This window comes from Chroicocephalus ridibundus, chromosome 4, assembly GCF_963924245.1.
Source record: "Chroicocephalus ridibundus chromosome 4, bChrRid1.1, whole genome shotgun sequence".
Taxonomy (NCBI): Eukaryota; Metazoa; Chordata; class Aves; order Charadriiformes; family Laridae; genus Chroicocephalus; species Chroicocephalus ridibundus.
The window spans coordinates 20,643,441-20,659,908 of record NC_086287.1 but is presented as its reverse complement, the minus strand read 5'-3'; the positions used below and the strand labels follow the sequence as shown (position 1 = coordinate 20,659,908).

General features: G+C 47.8%; 1 protein-coding gene across 1 annotated transcript in view; it reads left to right on the top strand.

The window, feature by feature from the left end:
* Window positions 1-4,137: 4,137 nt before the first annotated feature.
* PNPLA2 (patatin like phospholipase domain containing 2) overlaps window positions 4,138-16,468 on the top strand; it is a 31,185-nt gene continuing 18,854 nt past the window's right edge. Inside the window, exon 1 of the mRNA XM_063331955.1 lies at window positions 4,138-4,553. Within this exon, the coding sequence (XP_063188025.1) occupies window positions 4,367-4,553 (187 nt within the window). The 5' untranslated portion in view covers window positions 4,138-4,366. The remainder of the gene's footprint in view (window positions 4,554-16,468) is intronic.

The window sequence follows — 16,468 nt, the reverse complement described above, 5'->3', positions numbered from 1 at the left end:
CAAGAGGTTTGCTGTGCCCAGGCTTGTGGGGTGAGATTGAAACCTGTGGTGCCAGCTGCTGGCTACTGTGATGAGGGGGGACTACAGCTACATCTGGACTAACTTCTTTCTTCTCCCTGTGACCTGTTAAACCTTGAGTTATGGACCTGGTTCTGTGCTGGGTGTCCTCTTACCACCTTTAAATTCCTTCCTGAAAGTGCATCATTTTGATGAAAACTTGTCACTCAATCTACTTTGAGAGAGAAGGACAGCTCATTTGGTAAACCGTTTAGAGAAGAAACTTTGATGGGGAGCTCTCGGAGAAAGCACTGAAAGTACAGCATTCGTTACACTGGCATAGGGAGACAATGTATTTTATGTAATGACCCTCCTTGTGAAGGTCAGGGGACAGGTCTAGTCCAAGATTTCAAAAACATATTTTACAAAATTTCCTAAAAACTCTGCACGGTGAACATTTCTTCCCAATGCAAAATCAAAGCATTTTAAGCTTTCTCCCCCTGTAACTGTTTGTGAAGCCTGTATATGAGCAGTGATGTGCCCGGAAATCGCAGACTTGTTTGGTGCTCTGGATGGACTTCACCACTTTTTGCTGATCTCAGTGAGCTTCAGCTTCAGGAATTGGTCTCCCTGCTCCTGCTCTGTGGACACTGTTCTGAATTTTGAAGTGTCACTGATGCCTTTTCAGACTTAGCAGTAATTTTGAAAGGCAAGGGTAGCGGTGGTGTGGATGCATTGTATTCTGTGACGCTCTCCAAGAAAACTAGTGCCTGCAAACACTTGGGGTGGTGGCCTAGTCTGTCCCCTTGCAGAATCAATTTTAGCTAGAACAGATCTTTCCTGACTTTATAAAGAAAGGCTCAAAGGCATTGAAGGGAAAGGAAAGGATGTCTTTGTGCCTAGGGATTACAGTGGTAACTGATCATTACTAAATTGACAGTAGGGGAGAGTGATTTAGTCATAGGCCTGACGTTGACACGTGTGAGCTCTCCTTACTGGGACGCAAATGCTGTGCCATCTCAAATCAGCTCTGACTGAAAATCGTTCCTTACAAACACCATGGGTCAGGGAGAGTGACATGACATCTTCACTACTTGGAAAGCGGGGAGAACATCTTGGACACTACTGGAAAGTAATAAGCAATGATTCCCTGGGGCCACTGTCAAATTAACTGGTTTCACTCTTACTACTAAGGCCCAGTTTTGCAAGCTGCTACATGCCAGCAGCCCTGCTGAACTCAGTAGGTTTGACTTACGTAGGGCAGAGATATCTGTAGCAGCTTTCCTGGAAGGAAAATTCAGTCCCAAGAGAGCATGACAAGGGGACTGCTCCGTTGCCTGAGGAGATGCTCCTATGAAATAAGACCCAAGTGTTTGTCATGGAATTGTCCGATATACGCGAAGATCACAGGTAAGAAAAAGACATCAAAGTCAGGCTTTCCAGCGACGTTAACAATACTCGGACTGGGCTTCACAACCAGTACCCCAGTCCTGCTGACTACACGCAACAATACTAAAGTAACATGCTGAAGATAACAGTATAACAGACTGCCTCTCAGCTTCCCTTCAAAATTAATTCCCATTGGCCACCAAAAACCAAGGTCTTACTTGAAAAAACAAACAGAGGCTGTTTACTGGTACATTATTATCTCATAAGTACTAACTACGCACCATTCATTAGACTAGAAAACAAATGCAACAAAGACAGATTGCATGAGAATCTGTCTCAGTGGCATTGCAACGTGTAAGGGCATGAGTGAACTTGCAGTGTTCTGATAGGAGTTTGATACGCATGAAAATCTTGCTGGCCTGGTTTATCGCAGCATTATGAGCAATTCCAGGATTACAGCAGTACTTTCTTATTGAGGAGAAAAAGATTAGTGTTGGGGGCTAATTTATTTTTGAGAATAACACAGTTGTTTGCCGGCCTGCTAGTGCCAGTACCTAGGCAGCACTCTGCAAAGGATTACTGGTCACACGGTTTATTTCATTAACCAGTTTCAATAGGGCAGCATTAACCTCCTCAAATAGGTAACCTTGAGGGCCAAGGCAGAGCGATATAAACAACTCAGGATGAGATTGCTGTTGAGAAATCAAGTGAAACTAACCCTAGCATTGTCATTTCTATTTTCCAGATATAGTAGGAACTTTAAGGTTTGTGAAATACTGAAAAAAGAGGAAGCAGCGTTAGCTTGAGAAGCTGTTCTTGTGGTTACAAGTGTTAGGGAGGTATCTGTAAACAAGGTTCAGTATTCAGCTTTGCCACAGATTTCCGCTAATGTCACAGCTCATTGACTAGCTCTTCTGCAACACAATCCCTGTTCTGGAAATTGCAAGACACAATGTTTTCTTTGGGTTTGGCTACATGGAAATACCTTTCCATGTCACCAGAAGCACAGGATGAAAACCCTATGATTGTGTTCGTGTTAAGGGCCTTTAAGAGGGTCAAGGCTCAGGTGTGCCAATGCTCACCTCTTCAGATGGAGGAGATGAGGACCGATAAGGGCTATGTAACCACATCAAATGCAAGGGAGGAAGGAAATTACAAAAGCGAGCAGAGGGATGAGAGGAAGAGAAAGAAGGGTGGGTATAGGGCATAAACAGAGGACTTGAGATAAGTGGGGTTAATTCTTTAAGTGCTCCAGGATGGAGCTAATATGTATCAAGGGTACTTCCTGACAGCTAGGTGAGGTGGTGGGCTCTGGGAGAAAGATAAGGCTGGACTCCTGCTCATCTGATGGAAGGAAAGCACAAACATTTAATGAAAAAGCACTCTGTAGGGGCTGGAGTATGAGACCCGACTTGAGCTCAAATATTGGACTTATACAAGGGTTACCTGCTGAATTTGGTTGCTTCAGACAGCTGACTGTGGGGCAGTAGGCAGCTGTTCTTACAACCTGGATGGCCCCTCTATGGGAAGGGCACCAGACTCCCTTGTATACTTTCAAAGCATATTTGGAGTAGAAGGAACAGGAGAGGGGCTACTTGGATGACCTCCACCAGCACAGTTGGTGAAATTCCTGTGGGGAGGAAGGCCTAGCTTTGCTTAGTCTGAGAGCTGTTAAGGACAGGTATTGGTGCCCCAAATGAGAAACTCCAGACCAGTTATAAGAAAACTAATGCAAATAGATTTATGCCAAGATGAACTAAGTCTTTTTCATTTATTTTTTTTTTAAACTTTGGTAGTGGTTTTGCCCCATGTTGATTCTATTAAAAAACTACTTATGCATTTTGTTTTGTACCCCCTCAAAACCTCCCTCTGGCTGATCTTGCTTCCTTGCTTTGAGTTGAGCAAGCTTCTCTTGCTATGCTGATCCTTTTGATGTCCCTGTAAGCTTTCACGCTTATCTAATTGTGTGAATGGCTACAGTCTGTATTGTTTATGACAAGGGGATGTTTCCAGCCTCTGAACCCTGTTTTGTTCTTCCAATAGCACTGGCCTCTTACCCAGTGCTGCTGTGGCGAGCTGACATGCCACGGGCTTGCCTGCGCTAAGAGCTTGTGCAGAAGCACTACTGAGAATTGCAGTTTTCCTGACCAAAGGTAAGCATTTTGGTGAGCTTAGGGGTACGTGGAGAAAACTTTTAAGACGAAGTTAGCAAAGATAAGCAACTGTGCGTGTTTTGGTGAGTTTAGAGGCAGAGAGAGGGGTTGCCTCTCTCCTTGCTGTTGCGCTCTGTCTGTGCTGAGCATCACCTCCCTTCAGCTCCTCAGCTTTTTATGAAAGAGGAAAGCTTTTCCCTTCCTCTCATCTCCCTAAAAATAAACAATTGCTTGCAGGAAACTCCAAGAACTTGGAGCGGAGGCCTCCAAAAAACAGCAGGTTCTGTGAGGGGAAGACAGCCTCCTGCGAGAAGCCGTAATCCTCTCCTTCCTCCCCTCCCTCTTCTGCCTTACCCTCTGCCACTTCAGGGAGGCGCCGGTACGGCTGCCCCGGTTCAACAGGCGGCGAACAACCGCAATTCCCGCGGGGACCGGCCTCGCCGGGCTGAGAGAGGGGGTTCACCGGAGGAAGGGTTGGAAGGAGGGGCCGGGCTGTTCCCGCCCAAGGCCAGGGCCTGCGGAGGGGCCGAGCTGAGGGGAGGCGGCATGGCCGCCTCCCCTCAGCTCGGCCCCTCCGCAGGCCGAGGGCGGGTCCGAGGGCCGGGCCGCCTCATATAAGCTCGGCGGCCGCTGCCGGCAACCCAGCGGCAAAACTCGCCGTGATACCGATTCCTTCATTCGGCAGCGGTGTCTCCCGGCTCTCGTCCTTTGTCCCCGCCCGTCAAGGAGCGGTGTGAACTGAGAGGAGCCCCGCAGCTTCCCCTCCCCGTCGCGACTGCTTCTTCCCCTTCAGCTGCCCCCGCCGCCTTCAGCGGGGCGCGGAGGCCATGTTCCCCCTGGACTCCACCTGGAATATCTCCTTCGCCGGCTGCGGCTTCCTGGGGGTCTACCACATCGGGGTAGCCAGCTGCCTGCAGGAACATGCCCCCTTTCTCGTCGCCAACGCCAGGAAGGTCTACGGCGCCTCAGCCGGGGCGCTCACCGCCACCGCGCTGGTCAGCGGCGCCTGTCTCGGTAAGCGCGGGCCGGGAGCGGAGCCCTCGGGGCCGGCCTGAGGTGCCGGCGCTGTCACGGCCAGGCCAGCCGGCTGCCGGAGCCGAGCGCTCCTTCGAGTCTTCCCTTCGCTGTTACTAATTTTTTTTTTTTATTTACAACAGCGTCGGAGTGGGTGGGGGTGGAAATCGCGCTCCGCCTTCCTCCTCCTTCCTAAATGCCTGCGGCGCTTTGTTTTTAAGGCCTTTACCTCAGTATTCCTTTGCCCTGATTCCTCGCGCGCCTCAGGCTGGGCTCTGGGGGGGGAGAGGCGGGTGTCGGAGACACTTCAGCCCCGTAAGGCGGTGAAGCATCGTCCAAAACGGGCGCCTGGCCCCCATGGGGTGGAGGACGGTGCCCTACAGAGCAGGTGTCCGCAGCGGGGACCGGCACCACGCGTCAAGAAGGCCCCTGATGGTAGAAAGTCACGAACAGGGTTTTGACCCCCACCACAGCAACGTGGGCTTGTGAGGGCTTGGTTCTCGGGTTTGGCTGGCTTGGATGTAGGTCCGGTGGGGCTGTCGATGAGGAGAGGAGCCGACCTCTCACCATGTGGCTGCGAAGAGGAGGCAAAGCAGCTGCAGATGGAGACATCAAGCAGCATGTATGGATTAGAGTTGAACAGCATCTCCGAGTAACTAGGAAACCTCTCTTTATTCTTTCTTAGCATCTTTATTTCTGGAAAAGGGTTATTCCCGGGTGTGTAGGGCACTGGGGAATTTTCTCTTCAAGAGCTAGATCTCCAGTTTAGCTAGATATTATCTCGGTTTCCAAGTTACAGAAGAAACCTTAAAAATTTATCTCTGAAGCAGGCACACTGTGTAGTCTGTCCCTGCTTAGGGCATGTCTGGAGAACAGCTGAAGAGAATGTTATGTGGTGCCTACCTTTTTTTGCTGTTTTGAAGTTCAGCTGTTTGGCATATGGAGGGGGAAAGTCAAAAAACACGTGCTAGAGTCTGTACTTGGAAGCTTCTATTTTGAGAATAACAAATGCAGAAAAGTGTCTTAAACTTGAAAGGGGAGTGTGGTGTGAGAGAATCAGGTATATCTATTTAGTCTCAGAGAATTACAAGCCTCTCCTAAAGTCAAGTGAAACCAGAGGTGTTTAGTGCTTGAACTCCGCTCACCTTGATCACAGGTGTCTTTCCATGCACTCCCTGTTCTTTGGGGAAAGATAGAGTTTTGAGATGTAGCCTTCGTGCAGCAAAAGCTAGCTTTTTCTGTGTAGTGAGGTTTGAAGTTTCCACCTCCTTAGCATTTTGTTTACATAAATGCCCAATGAAGTGTAACCGTCGCTTCTGGAGCTTAATGGGAAGCTCTTACCAGCTGTTCAAACCCCTGTCTGGGATCTCAAAAGGCTGTAGTCATGCCATGGTGCCAGCTTTTATTGGGGACAAGGGAAAAGGCCTCCTCTAATCCCTTTTCCTGCAGGGATCCATTTGCTGATAGCTGCCAGGGATTTGGTTGCTTTACTTGCTGTTGCTTCTGTTGAAGAGGTGGCTGCCCAATTAGTTCCCTAACTGGGGTGGTCCCTGTGGTACTCGGAGGTGTGTCACGAACATGAGACAGGCTGGCACTATTGCCCAAATCCTTTGCCTTGCTCAGATGCCGTTATAGTGCTGAGCAAGGCTGTTTTCATGTCTACTGTGTTCTTGCTGTTTATGTGTCCAGACTTCCATGGTGTGCTAGGCGTTGCCCTCAGGGAGTTACCCAGCCTGGTAAGGGAGCTTTCTGTGAATCAGGATTAGAATAGTTTCTCCTGCTCCCTAGCAGGTATAAGGGGAGAGGTATATATATAAGCAGGTATAAGATAAAGAGGACTGAGTTAGGAGCCACCACCTAGGCAGCATTTGTCTCCCTCCCAAAAGAGAACAAACCATGCTGTTTAAAGCCAGCCAAGGCTTGGGTGTTCAAATTCTGTCTTAAGTTTGGCATCTCTGGGATAGTTTTCTTTTGACTCTGCCTGTGTGGCTGGCATATATCTCGGGTAGAGAGCATCTCTAAGGCAACAGAGATGACTTATGAAAGTAAAAGCAAACAGGTTGCTGTATCGCTGTACTTCGTCCCTGTCGTAAACCCTCCTGACAGTACAGATTCCAGGCTGAGGTCCAGGGGTTAGAATGAAATCATAGGGAAGAAGGGGACAGGGCAGAAGGTACAGCTGCAGCCTGTACTAGAGGAGCAGTTGTAGGATCCCAAGTATCTGTATTTGCTGTGCAACTGGTTTCTGTCTGAGAGTAGGTGTAATAGCCTGTGGTCTTTTAAGCTTATGGCAACTGCTACTCTGTACTGTCTGTTGCCCTGTCCATCAAATTGGCATGCTATATGGTGTCTCTTGATGGACGACAAGCAGAAGGGAATTTTGCAGAAGTGTTGCTTATTTGGCTATATGTAGATAAGGTTAGTTAGTGCCTTCATGCACCTGTAGCTGGCTCTGAACTCAATGAGACTCTATTGTGCAAAGATAAATATGTCCTGGGGAGGAGTGAAAAAAGCTCTTCCTTTGGGGTTTTTCTTTGGTTCCAATCCTTTCAGACCCTAATCAGAGAGAACAGAAATTTTCTTGGACTTTAGAGTGTAAGATCCCACTTAGTTGTATCTTTTCCAGCTTTTCCTTCTGGCCTTTGTGTCTGTTCAGCTTGCCTCTAAGCTCTTCTGCCTTCTCCCTGAATTAAGACCACGCCATCATCATTTGTATAGGGCAGTAAGGCTTCGCTGTGGGCTAACACTGAACTGAAAGCCCTGACCAAATGATCTGCATCCTTGAGAGCTCACTGTGGACTTCAAGGGTACATTTGAGAATACTAAATAAAATGACATTGGGCATCCATATTAGCTAGGCAGAGGACCTTATTTCTAAATAAGTGGCTAGGAGGTATTTATGGTCTGATATGACCTCGCCTAGCTCTTGTTAAGCACTTTACCATTAAGTTGTAGGGATCTTGGATTTATTCTCCAGGGCTACAACAGTGATATTGTCCCACATCTGAAGTGCTCTTTCCAGCTTTGAGATTATTCAGTTCACTGGCATGAAAAAGCCTTGCTATTTTTCCACTAGAATAATCTGTGTGGCTATCAAGGTGCATCAGACGAAGTCTTGCGTGTTTAGAAGTTACTTGATTGTGCATACTGCAGTGTTGTAGCATGAATCACTTCTTGTCCTGAGGGTTTTCTGGGAAATGGCCTTGTGTCATGCCTGTGTCTTCTCTTGGGATTGTTGGAGTCCAGCACACCAGGAAATGCACCTTTGTATGCCAGGCAAATGAGAAGTCCTTTTGTGCTGACTCTGCGGTCTCCTGCTTATACATACCTCAAATCTTGCAGTTTTTCACAAACTCTACGTCTGGACCTCTGAGGATGCTTACCTGTCTGAATAAATCCTTAAGTCGTGGGCCTGGATAAGTAAAACTGGCTTACGTGACATGACAAGACTGTCCTTTTTTCAGTGATGAGTAATGCTAAAATTCAGCTGCTGTCAGATTCTTAAATCTTTAATACAGAGTAGGGGATATATTTTTGTTAAGGGTCTTGAATCATCTCACTCTGGTGAGCTGTATGGGATTTGGTGTGCCCGCTTTGGAAGTGTAGCAGTCTGAACGGATGATGGGATGTGAACCTGTATTCACTGAAAAGCTGTTTTTGAGCTGATGCTAAGGTCCCAGACTGCTTGTGACTCATAGTTAACCAACAGCATCTCAGTTGTCTGCATAGCATGTGAATACAGTCCTATACAGCTCTCACATGAGGGTGGGTTGGAACTGCTGAATTGCTTCTTTTTTTGGGGAAAGAGGTGGGCTCTGCTGTCAGAGGCAAAGCTGGCATCAAACCCCATCTGTGGGTGTTAGCTGTTCTCTTAAAGCATGACAATGTCAGCAGAAACAGATAAAGCAAGATGAGGGGGTGGTTCTAGTACTAAGAATACAGAAAGGAGGCCATATATCTGCTAGATTGAGCAGCGTTGTTTGAGGTGCTCTTTGGAGAGCAATTCCTGAGTTGTTTACAGGACTTTATTTATTTATTTAAACTAGTATCTTAGCCAGGACTCTGTCTCAGGCTCAACTTGAGATGAAGTAACAGTTATTTGACATTCAGGTTTGCTTGTCAGCTGTCACCATGTGACCACCAGGAAATATGCTGCTGAACTGGAGAGACTTTTTCCATTGGGTAGCAGGGGGAAAAACAAACCAACCTTCTTTTACATTTTGAAATTGAGATAATGAATGATAGCAGCACCTTCAATGTTGTGTTCCTGAAATTTGATTATGTGCATGCGAAGGCTTAAGGGCTGGTCACGGAGGTTATTTTCTCTGTGTGTGTGGAGTCTAACACCAAATCCCAGATTGAGAGAGGGAAATAAATCAGCTTAGTCTCTATGGAGTCCTCAGAGCAATGCCAGTTTATGCTAGCCAAAGCGTGAATCGTGAAGCTTATCCTCAAGGAAATATATGTGATGCTGTCTTGTGTGTCTGTGTGAAGAGATCTACAGATCTCTTCAGGTACACGAAGGAAAGCTTCATAGCATCTGCGGCCTCTCAAAGCTCGAGTCCCTCCCTGCACAGGAGGTAGTCATTTGTATCTCCTGCAAAGGCCCTAGCTGGCGAAAAAGTTGAGCTCAGCAGCCCCAGCCCGGTCAACAGAAGGAGAGGCACCCCTATGTACATCCATGGGGACGTGGAGGTAATTCACGGAGAACCTCCTGGTGCTCCCTGGCAGCGGTAAAACTGCTGCTTCTTTCTCTGGTGGACAATAGAGGTGGGTGGAGGGAAGTTCTGTGCTGACATAGTTGGAAATGTTCACTGGCATGGTGGAGAAGCTGCTGTGCCTGGATCAGTGCCATCAGTGGTCACCGGACTGCAGGCTTGGGTGTCCAAATGAGTAAGCTGGCAGCCAAGCAGCTGGAGCACCCTGCAATACCTCTTGCTCGGAGGGAAGGAATTTGTTCCTGCTGTCTGCCTGGCCGTAATAAGAAAGTTCCCATGAGGAAAGGTGCCCTTGCATGCGTCTCGTTGGTTGAGTACAAGGGAAGCCAAGCAGCCACTTTTAACGAAAAACATAGTCATAGCAGTGCATGTGTTTATTTTGCTGTCATCCCACATAGACAGTAGGTGTGCAGAGCAGCTTGGTGCCCAGCGTTGCTGTCAGCTGCAGCAGCAGCTGTGCAGTGTCAGTGGCAACAGTGCAAGCAGTATTTGCATGATTGTTCTTCTGGACCATAATTTTAGCATCTCTCTTGAGCTTGTAGCATGTCCAGGCTGTTCCACTTCTTTCTGCCTCTTATCTCCCAAAACTCTTCAAGGCACCTGCAAATTCTCCCTATAAAATATAAGAAGTTGTCATGTGTTCTTCAGGGTGCTATGTCTGGTTATTGATTAAGTTTGAAAGTTAAGTCAAAAATATTTGATAAATCAAAATCCTTCCTCAGATTCCTTGCCCTGTCTTCCAGTTCCAAACTCCTGCTGCTGTAGTGATTACAGCAGCTCTGCCTGCACATCCAGTAGCTGATAGTGTTTGTTTCTTGTCTGCCTTCCAGCATGGTGGGCTTGGGAGTGACTGTACTCCGATGCTAGCCCTCTGCTTACGCTGGACTTCTCTGTGCTTCCTTTGTGCTGTGCTTGCTTTGTACTGAACTTGAAGAGGGCTATGCAAGGGAGAAATGGTAATTTGGTCAGCATTCCTTCTTTCTGGAGTTGAAAATGGACAAGCCTCCTTTGCAAAAGCTCAGAAATCTCCTACTCCAAGGAGCAGTGTGAGTGGGTGACACCCATCCACCTTCCTCTCCAGGAGGCAAGCCCTGTTGTTGGTTGGATTCCAAACTGGCCACCACTTTCCCATTAAATTCCCTCTGCACTTCTTCACTTCTGTTGCCCAGTTTTAATACTCAGCCTCCTTCCTTCTGGGACCTGAGGTGAAAGTTAGGATGTGCCTTCAAGAATCTAGATACATCTGTGTCCTTGGGAAAAGGCAGAATGTGTCCTGGAAGTGATAGGGTCTGGGGCAGTAGAAAATCCCTTCCAAGGAGCACAGAGAAGGGAGGGAACTGGTGAGCCTGTGAGTGTAGAAAAGGTGCTGGAGATTGTTGTAGCTCTGCCTGTTTTAGCTACAAAGGCCAGGGGAAGGGAGGAGAGAGTTTGGCACTTGTGATACAATAGCTGCTTGTGACAATAGCTGCTGATCTTGACCCTGGGGTTGTGCTGATTTGCAGTAGAGTGCATCTGGGAGAGCTGCCCTCAGTGTTCCTGGAGAAAGGGACTCTTCCCCAGCTGAAGGGCTCAGAACAAGCCAAGCTCCATGTGATCCCAGTGGTGACAAGTCCAGGCAGGTGGTGTACGCTTTTTTCCTGGTGCTTGGGATATGCCAGATGTGGAAGCTGGTAGTTCTAGTAGAACCCAGGGCTTTGTGCTGACCTCTGGTGCTTGCCCAGAACTGTAGCTGTAGTGCTTTCTAGTGCAGATAAAGGCCAAATCTACACTGATGGCTTCTGGCTGACAAGTCCTCTGGAATCAGCAAGCTTTATGAAGCGTCTTCTGTAGCTGTTTCCCAGGCTCTTGGCTTCTTCTGGAGAATCTCTTCTGAGAATGAACCTTTCTCTTCCTTTTCATACGTTGCAGTTCGTTTGGATGGATAATGGTTTTGCAAGCCTTTTGGGTTAGGATTTAAAGGATTGAGTACCATCTTAGTGTTGGAGGCTCTGGCAGCATCTCTGAGCTGCCACTCCTGTGGATTATCTAGTTTAGCATCCCGAAGTAGAGGAGGTGGCATCTGTGGGTGTAAATTAATAGGGGAGCCCTTTACATATGTTAATTACAAGACCTGCTCTTGTCAGCTTCATTGAACACTGCTGATTCAGGGATAGACCTGGCAAGAAAGTTATTCCAGTGTATCATGGAGGCAGGGTGTGGATTCAGGCTTCCATAGTTAATGTCATGCATGGAGAAAGTCAGAGCCCTGTTTGAGGGTGGGCTGTCAGTGCAGGAGGTGTTACATTGATTTATCTAGCACAGCGTTCTTATAGTGGGATTGGTAAAAACTTTATGGGAACAAACTAACCATTTAACTACTAGCTATACTACTGCACACAGAGGAGTTCATTCTGTGCATGTGAGCTTCAGGTGGACATTGCTACATCTGTCTTGCAGCTCTCCTTGCTTGTGCACTGCTCAGCCTTGCAGGAAGGGTTCAGTAGAGGCTCTTCCCTTGCAGAGGTCTGTGCAGTTCTCTGTGAGCAGCTCCTGTCCTGCTCACGTGACTGCTTTCAGAGAACCCAAATCATCTCAGTGCCCAGGAGTTGTGGTTGGGGGACTGCTGCTGACGTCCATGGAAGAAAGGTAATCCAGATATTCTTGTGTCATGGCTCCCAAGGAACGCAGCCTAGCTTGTGGTCTGACTGAAGATCCTTCCCAAATAAGCTTTATCATCAAAATGAGATTCCTTCTAGAACAAAATGCCCGTGCCTCTTCTGAGGACTGCTTTGGAACGAAGCTTCTCATTCTTAGTTCCTTGCTGGTAGCAGGCTCTGCTTAAACCATGGCTAGTGGGGAAAAGTTCAGGGGTGTAAGGTGACACTTAACATGCCTGTGTGAGATGGAAGGGCAAAGGGGGCACAGCAAGCAGCGTGCTCACAGGTGCACAGGGAGGTACTTGGCATGGATTGGAGCAGTTGGCTAGCGGTGCAAGCATGAGGGAGCTGGGCACGATGCAGGCTGAGGGCCAGCAGAGGACTGCAGAGTTATTCCTTTCATTCTGTGTCAGGGTGAGGCAGCACTCTAGCAGCTGCACAGGTGTATAGTGAGAAAGGACAGGGGAGAAGGGAGCTGCCCTTTTCTGTTTGACAGAGCCAGCCACGTCTCTGGTAATATCCCTGGTGACGTCTCAGGTGAACACAAAACAATTGTCACCTGCAAGCATGCAGGAGAGCATTTAGCAGGCATTAGACTGAAAGCCACCAAAAGCTGTGTGTGGGCCCTGCTTTGGTGTTGGTGAGTCACCTGAGGGTAATGGCTAGTGTGTGATAAAGCTGAAGTGATACTGGCATGGCAGCTATTTCTTCAGGCTCTGGAAACAGAAACAATGACTGCTTGCTCTGCTTTGTCTTCATCAGTCTGTGGTGCAGGTGCCTGGCAAAGTTATCTACTGTCCTGTAGCACTGGTCTCTCTTCCTCCAGAGCATCTCACCTCTAGTGATACCTCCACTGTGAAGTGGAAGCTGCGCTCTTTCTCTAGGTGTGTAATGCCATCCTGCAAACTGGCCCTGAGAAATGAGTATGGAGGGTGTGTGTGTGTAATATTGTGCATGTGGGTGAGACTTGATCCCTCTGCACCAGTTCCTGTTCAGAATAACAGCTACTGGAGGCTTTGCATTACTGGTTTTCACTTGGATGAATAAAGCAAGAGTTTGATGTGGTTCCACTTCTGCTTCTCTGCAGGGCAGAGTAAAAAGGCAATTTTGTATTGTTACCTCATGGTTTTTGGTCCATTTCTCCCCTCTGCTAGCTTTTTCTTGCTGAATACTTGCTTCTAAAAAGTGACCCAAACCCCAGCATTGCTCTGCCTCGGAGCGAGCAGCAGGGATCTGGGCTGCACCTTCTCTTACTCTGTGAATCCCCTTCTCTTGTCATCCCATGGAATTTGAGTTGCACTGTAGAATTGGCAGGGATTGATGGATGAGGACAGGACATGGTTTTCAGTACAGCTTGCAACTTTTCATATCCTGAGCAACTTTTCCTTGTCATGTGCTGTTATACCATTTAATTTCTGTTTAACGCGGTGAACAGAAATGCAGCATTAAGCCTCGTATTAGGGAATTACAGTGGAGAAAGATTAGGCTAGTGGGGATTGCTGTTGGGGGTTGTGACAGAGAAAGAATCCTGGCTGCCTGCATGAACAGCGCTGCCTCTTGGCCTTCCTATTGATTGTTTCGCAGTAGCAGCTGCACTGTTTTCCGATCTGTGTTGCAAGAGTAAATGCTCCAGTCCTGGCCGCAGAAACAAAGCAAGCCTCAGCTTGCAGAACAACAGTCGCCTGGTGAGGCTTTGGTTTGCCAACACTACAGTAAGTCCGGTGCAAAGGTTTAGCTTAGAGACATAATCAAGCCTGGCAGCTCTTGTGCCCGTTCTCCCAAAGCCTTTTTGCTTCTGTACAAAGTGGACAAACCTGCCTTAAGGTGAGATGGGGCATGAATTGTGCATTTGCACTTTGGCTTGCACGAGGGTCCTACCCTGTAGGTACTGGTGGGTGGACAGGCAGGAAATAGTCACTGTGGGTTGCCTGGTGAGCTGCTCTGTGCAAGAGGAAAAAACAGGGGCAACTTAAAGTCAGATCTTCTCCTTGTACTCCCCATATCCAGGACATGGCAGTAGTTCTGGTTCATCTATTAACTGGTATCCAGAGCACACCAAATAACTGTCTCTTTTGGCTCAAAGAGGAAAAATGTTTCCTTTTGGTTTGGCTTTATTTGAATAGATAAAGTAACCAACAGCTTTTTGCTTTTTTTTCCCCCCAATCTTAACTTGAAATAGAAAAGTAAACATCTTGGGGAACAAACGTATTAAGAGGGAAGCTTCTGGCTCTGAAGCAGTTGCAGGTGATCTGGATTTACTTAGTCCTCCTGCCGCAGGCTGTATTTTGGCACTGTTTGTGTCTAGACTTTGCAATGCTGAGCACTGAGAATCTGAGCCAGAAAGCGTTGTGGGCTGAGCCCTTCCTTCAGCTTCTGCTTCTGGCTGCGAGAGCTGGCCCTACTTGAAAAGCTGTCTCTTCCTCTCGGTGTTTCCACCTGCTCCACCTGTAAGGTCAGAATAGATGTTGCTTACCGTAGCCTGATAGGGATCTCTAGGAGTGACTCCAATAGGGTATGTAATCAGTGCCCCTCACCCTTGAGCAAAGGGGGAGAAAGACCATTATTTTCAACCAGTGGTAAGGCTTTCTAAGAAATCTCCTTTGCAAAATGACTTGCTTGTTGAGCTCAGGTTGAATCCCTGCATGGAGCCCCTGATAGGAAGTGTTCCCTGCCACAGGAACAGCTGGTCAAGCAGTAGGGTTACCTGCAGACTGAGTGTGTGTTGGGGGAGTTGTGTTTGCTACCTATGTATCACCAAAAAAACCTCCAAAACCCAGAAAGCTTCCTTCCTGTATCTCTTATCTGGAGCCAGGTCAGCTGAGCTATGTTTTTATCTGATGGCAAAATAGTAGGAGAGAAGAATTGAATGAAGACCTTAAACCAAATATAAATATACCTCAGAACAAAAAAAATTAGGGAAGTCCCAGAAGAACAGCTTGTTTTGGTACATGGTGTTTCTCAATATTACTTGCTCGCAGGAAGATGTGTACAGATGTGAGAAGAATTAGTGCCTTTAGAGGCTCCACTGCTAGCTGCCATCCCCCAGCCTCAAATATTTTAATAATGGGCATTTTTCCTTTGTGCTTAAATAGTGCTTCAGCGTGAGTGTGGGAAGAGGAACAGAAGTCCAGCTGAGCAGTGGGATCTTTCACAAACTGAGATTACTGCCCACTGTCCTTGGGTCACTGGTGCATTGCTATGCACTGGTGGCAGGCACTTTCTGGCAGTCTGAGCTACCTGTGAGGAGAGAGCCAATAAAGTTCTCTGCTAATTATTTTCTAGATGTCAGCTTGCAGACTTTTGTTTCGGTGCCTCTTGTTTACAGCTTTATCTTTTTGGGCTGGTGACAGGACTGTGTTATAATTAGGACTCTATCATCTCCTAGGAGAGGGCAGGCAGGAAAAGCATGTGCATTGCATACTCTCAGTATTCAGAGACGAGGCAGCTGCAGGACCTATGTGTGCTGAGCTGGAGCAACTTGAGGATTTGTGCCCAGGAAGGACACAGGACAGCTCTCCCAAAACTCATGCTCATCACTAGAGACAGGCTTTTAGCTCTTCCATGGATGAGGTACAGAAACAGCTGAAATAGCAAGGGACAGGCAACCAAGGTAAATTAACCTGGAGGAAGATCATGCTAGTAAATTCCTTCAGTCTTATCCTATTCCTAAATTCAAGTCTGGACTGGGAACTACCAATGGGAAACATGAGAACTCCAGCGATGCTCAGCAGCTATCTGAATTGAAAGCAAAGTGTGAAGATCATAGCTGGGGACTGTTGCAGGGAGCATTTGTGCTGAGCATCACACAAACATTGCTCCAACAGATAGCTAAGAACTTAGGCAGCTCCAGAATGAGGTGCCTGGTTATGGTACACAGGAGCTGGCTCCCGTCCTGAAAATTGTGCAGTCAAAATAGCTTGGTCATGCCATCCCAAAGTAACAAGGTGTTGGGCTCTCCAGGTGCTGGAGGAATGTCAAGAGCACCCACCCTTCCGTCTGCTAGCTGTTTTCCTTTCAAAGCTTTTGGTATTGGTGTGTCTGGCCGGCCTGGAGCCTTAGCTGGGTAATGGGACTGAGGAGAGAGGAGCAGTGCCTCGCCTATTAGCTGATGTGTAGGAAGGAGTCCATTTGAGTTCTTGTTCGTGCTGAATGAGAAGCAGGTTTAGCAGGGATCTGCGCAATTCCCTGCTTGCTCCATTAGTCCAGGCGAGGTATGGCATCTGCAGTCTGGGGTGTGACCTCCTGTGCATGCCTCCTACCAGCAGGGACAGGAGGTGCTGTCCCTGCATCCATCCATTGTCTGTGCTGTCCTCTCTTCTCCACTGCTGTTGGAGAGCCTTTCCTTTAAGCTTGCATCCTGTTTACTGCTGCACTAGCCAGGGAGCAGGAATGTCCCTGGCGCAGAGGGTGATCTTTGTGCCGATGTGGAGCTTTTCCAGAAAGAGCTGCAGTGTCACGGGTGAGACACAGTCACAGGAGCTGCTGGGCGGAATGTCCAGAATGCCCCTCTCCCTCTTCAGCCTGCTCTCCTCCTATTTTTATTTGTATCTTAGCCTTTTTT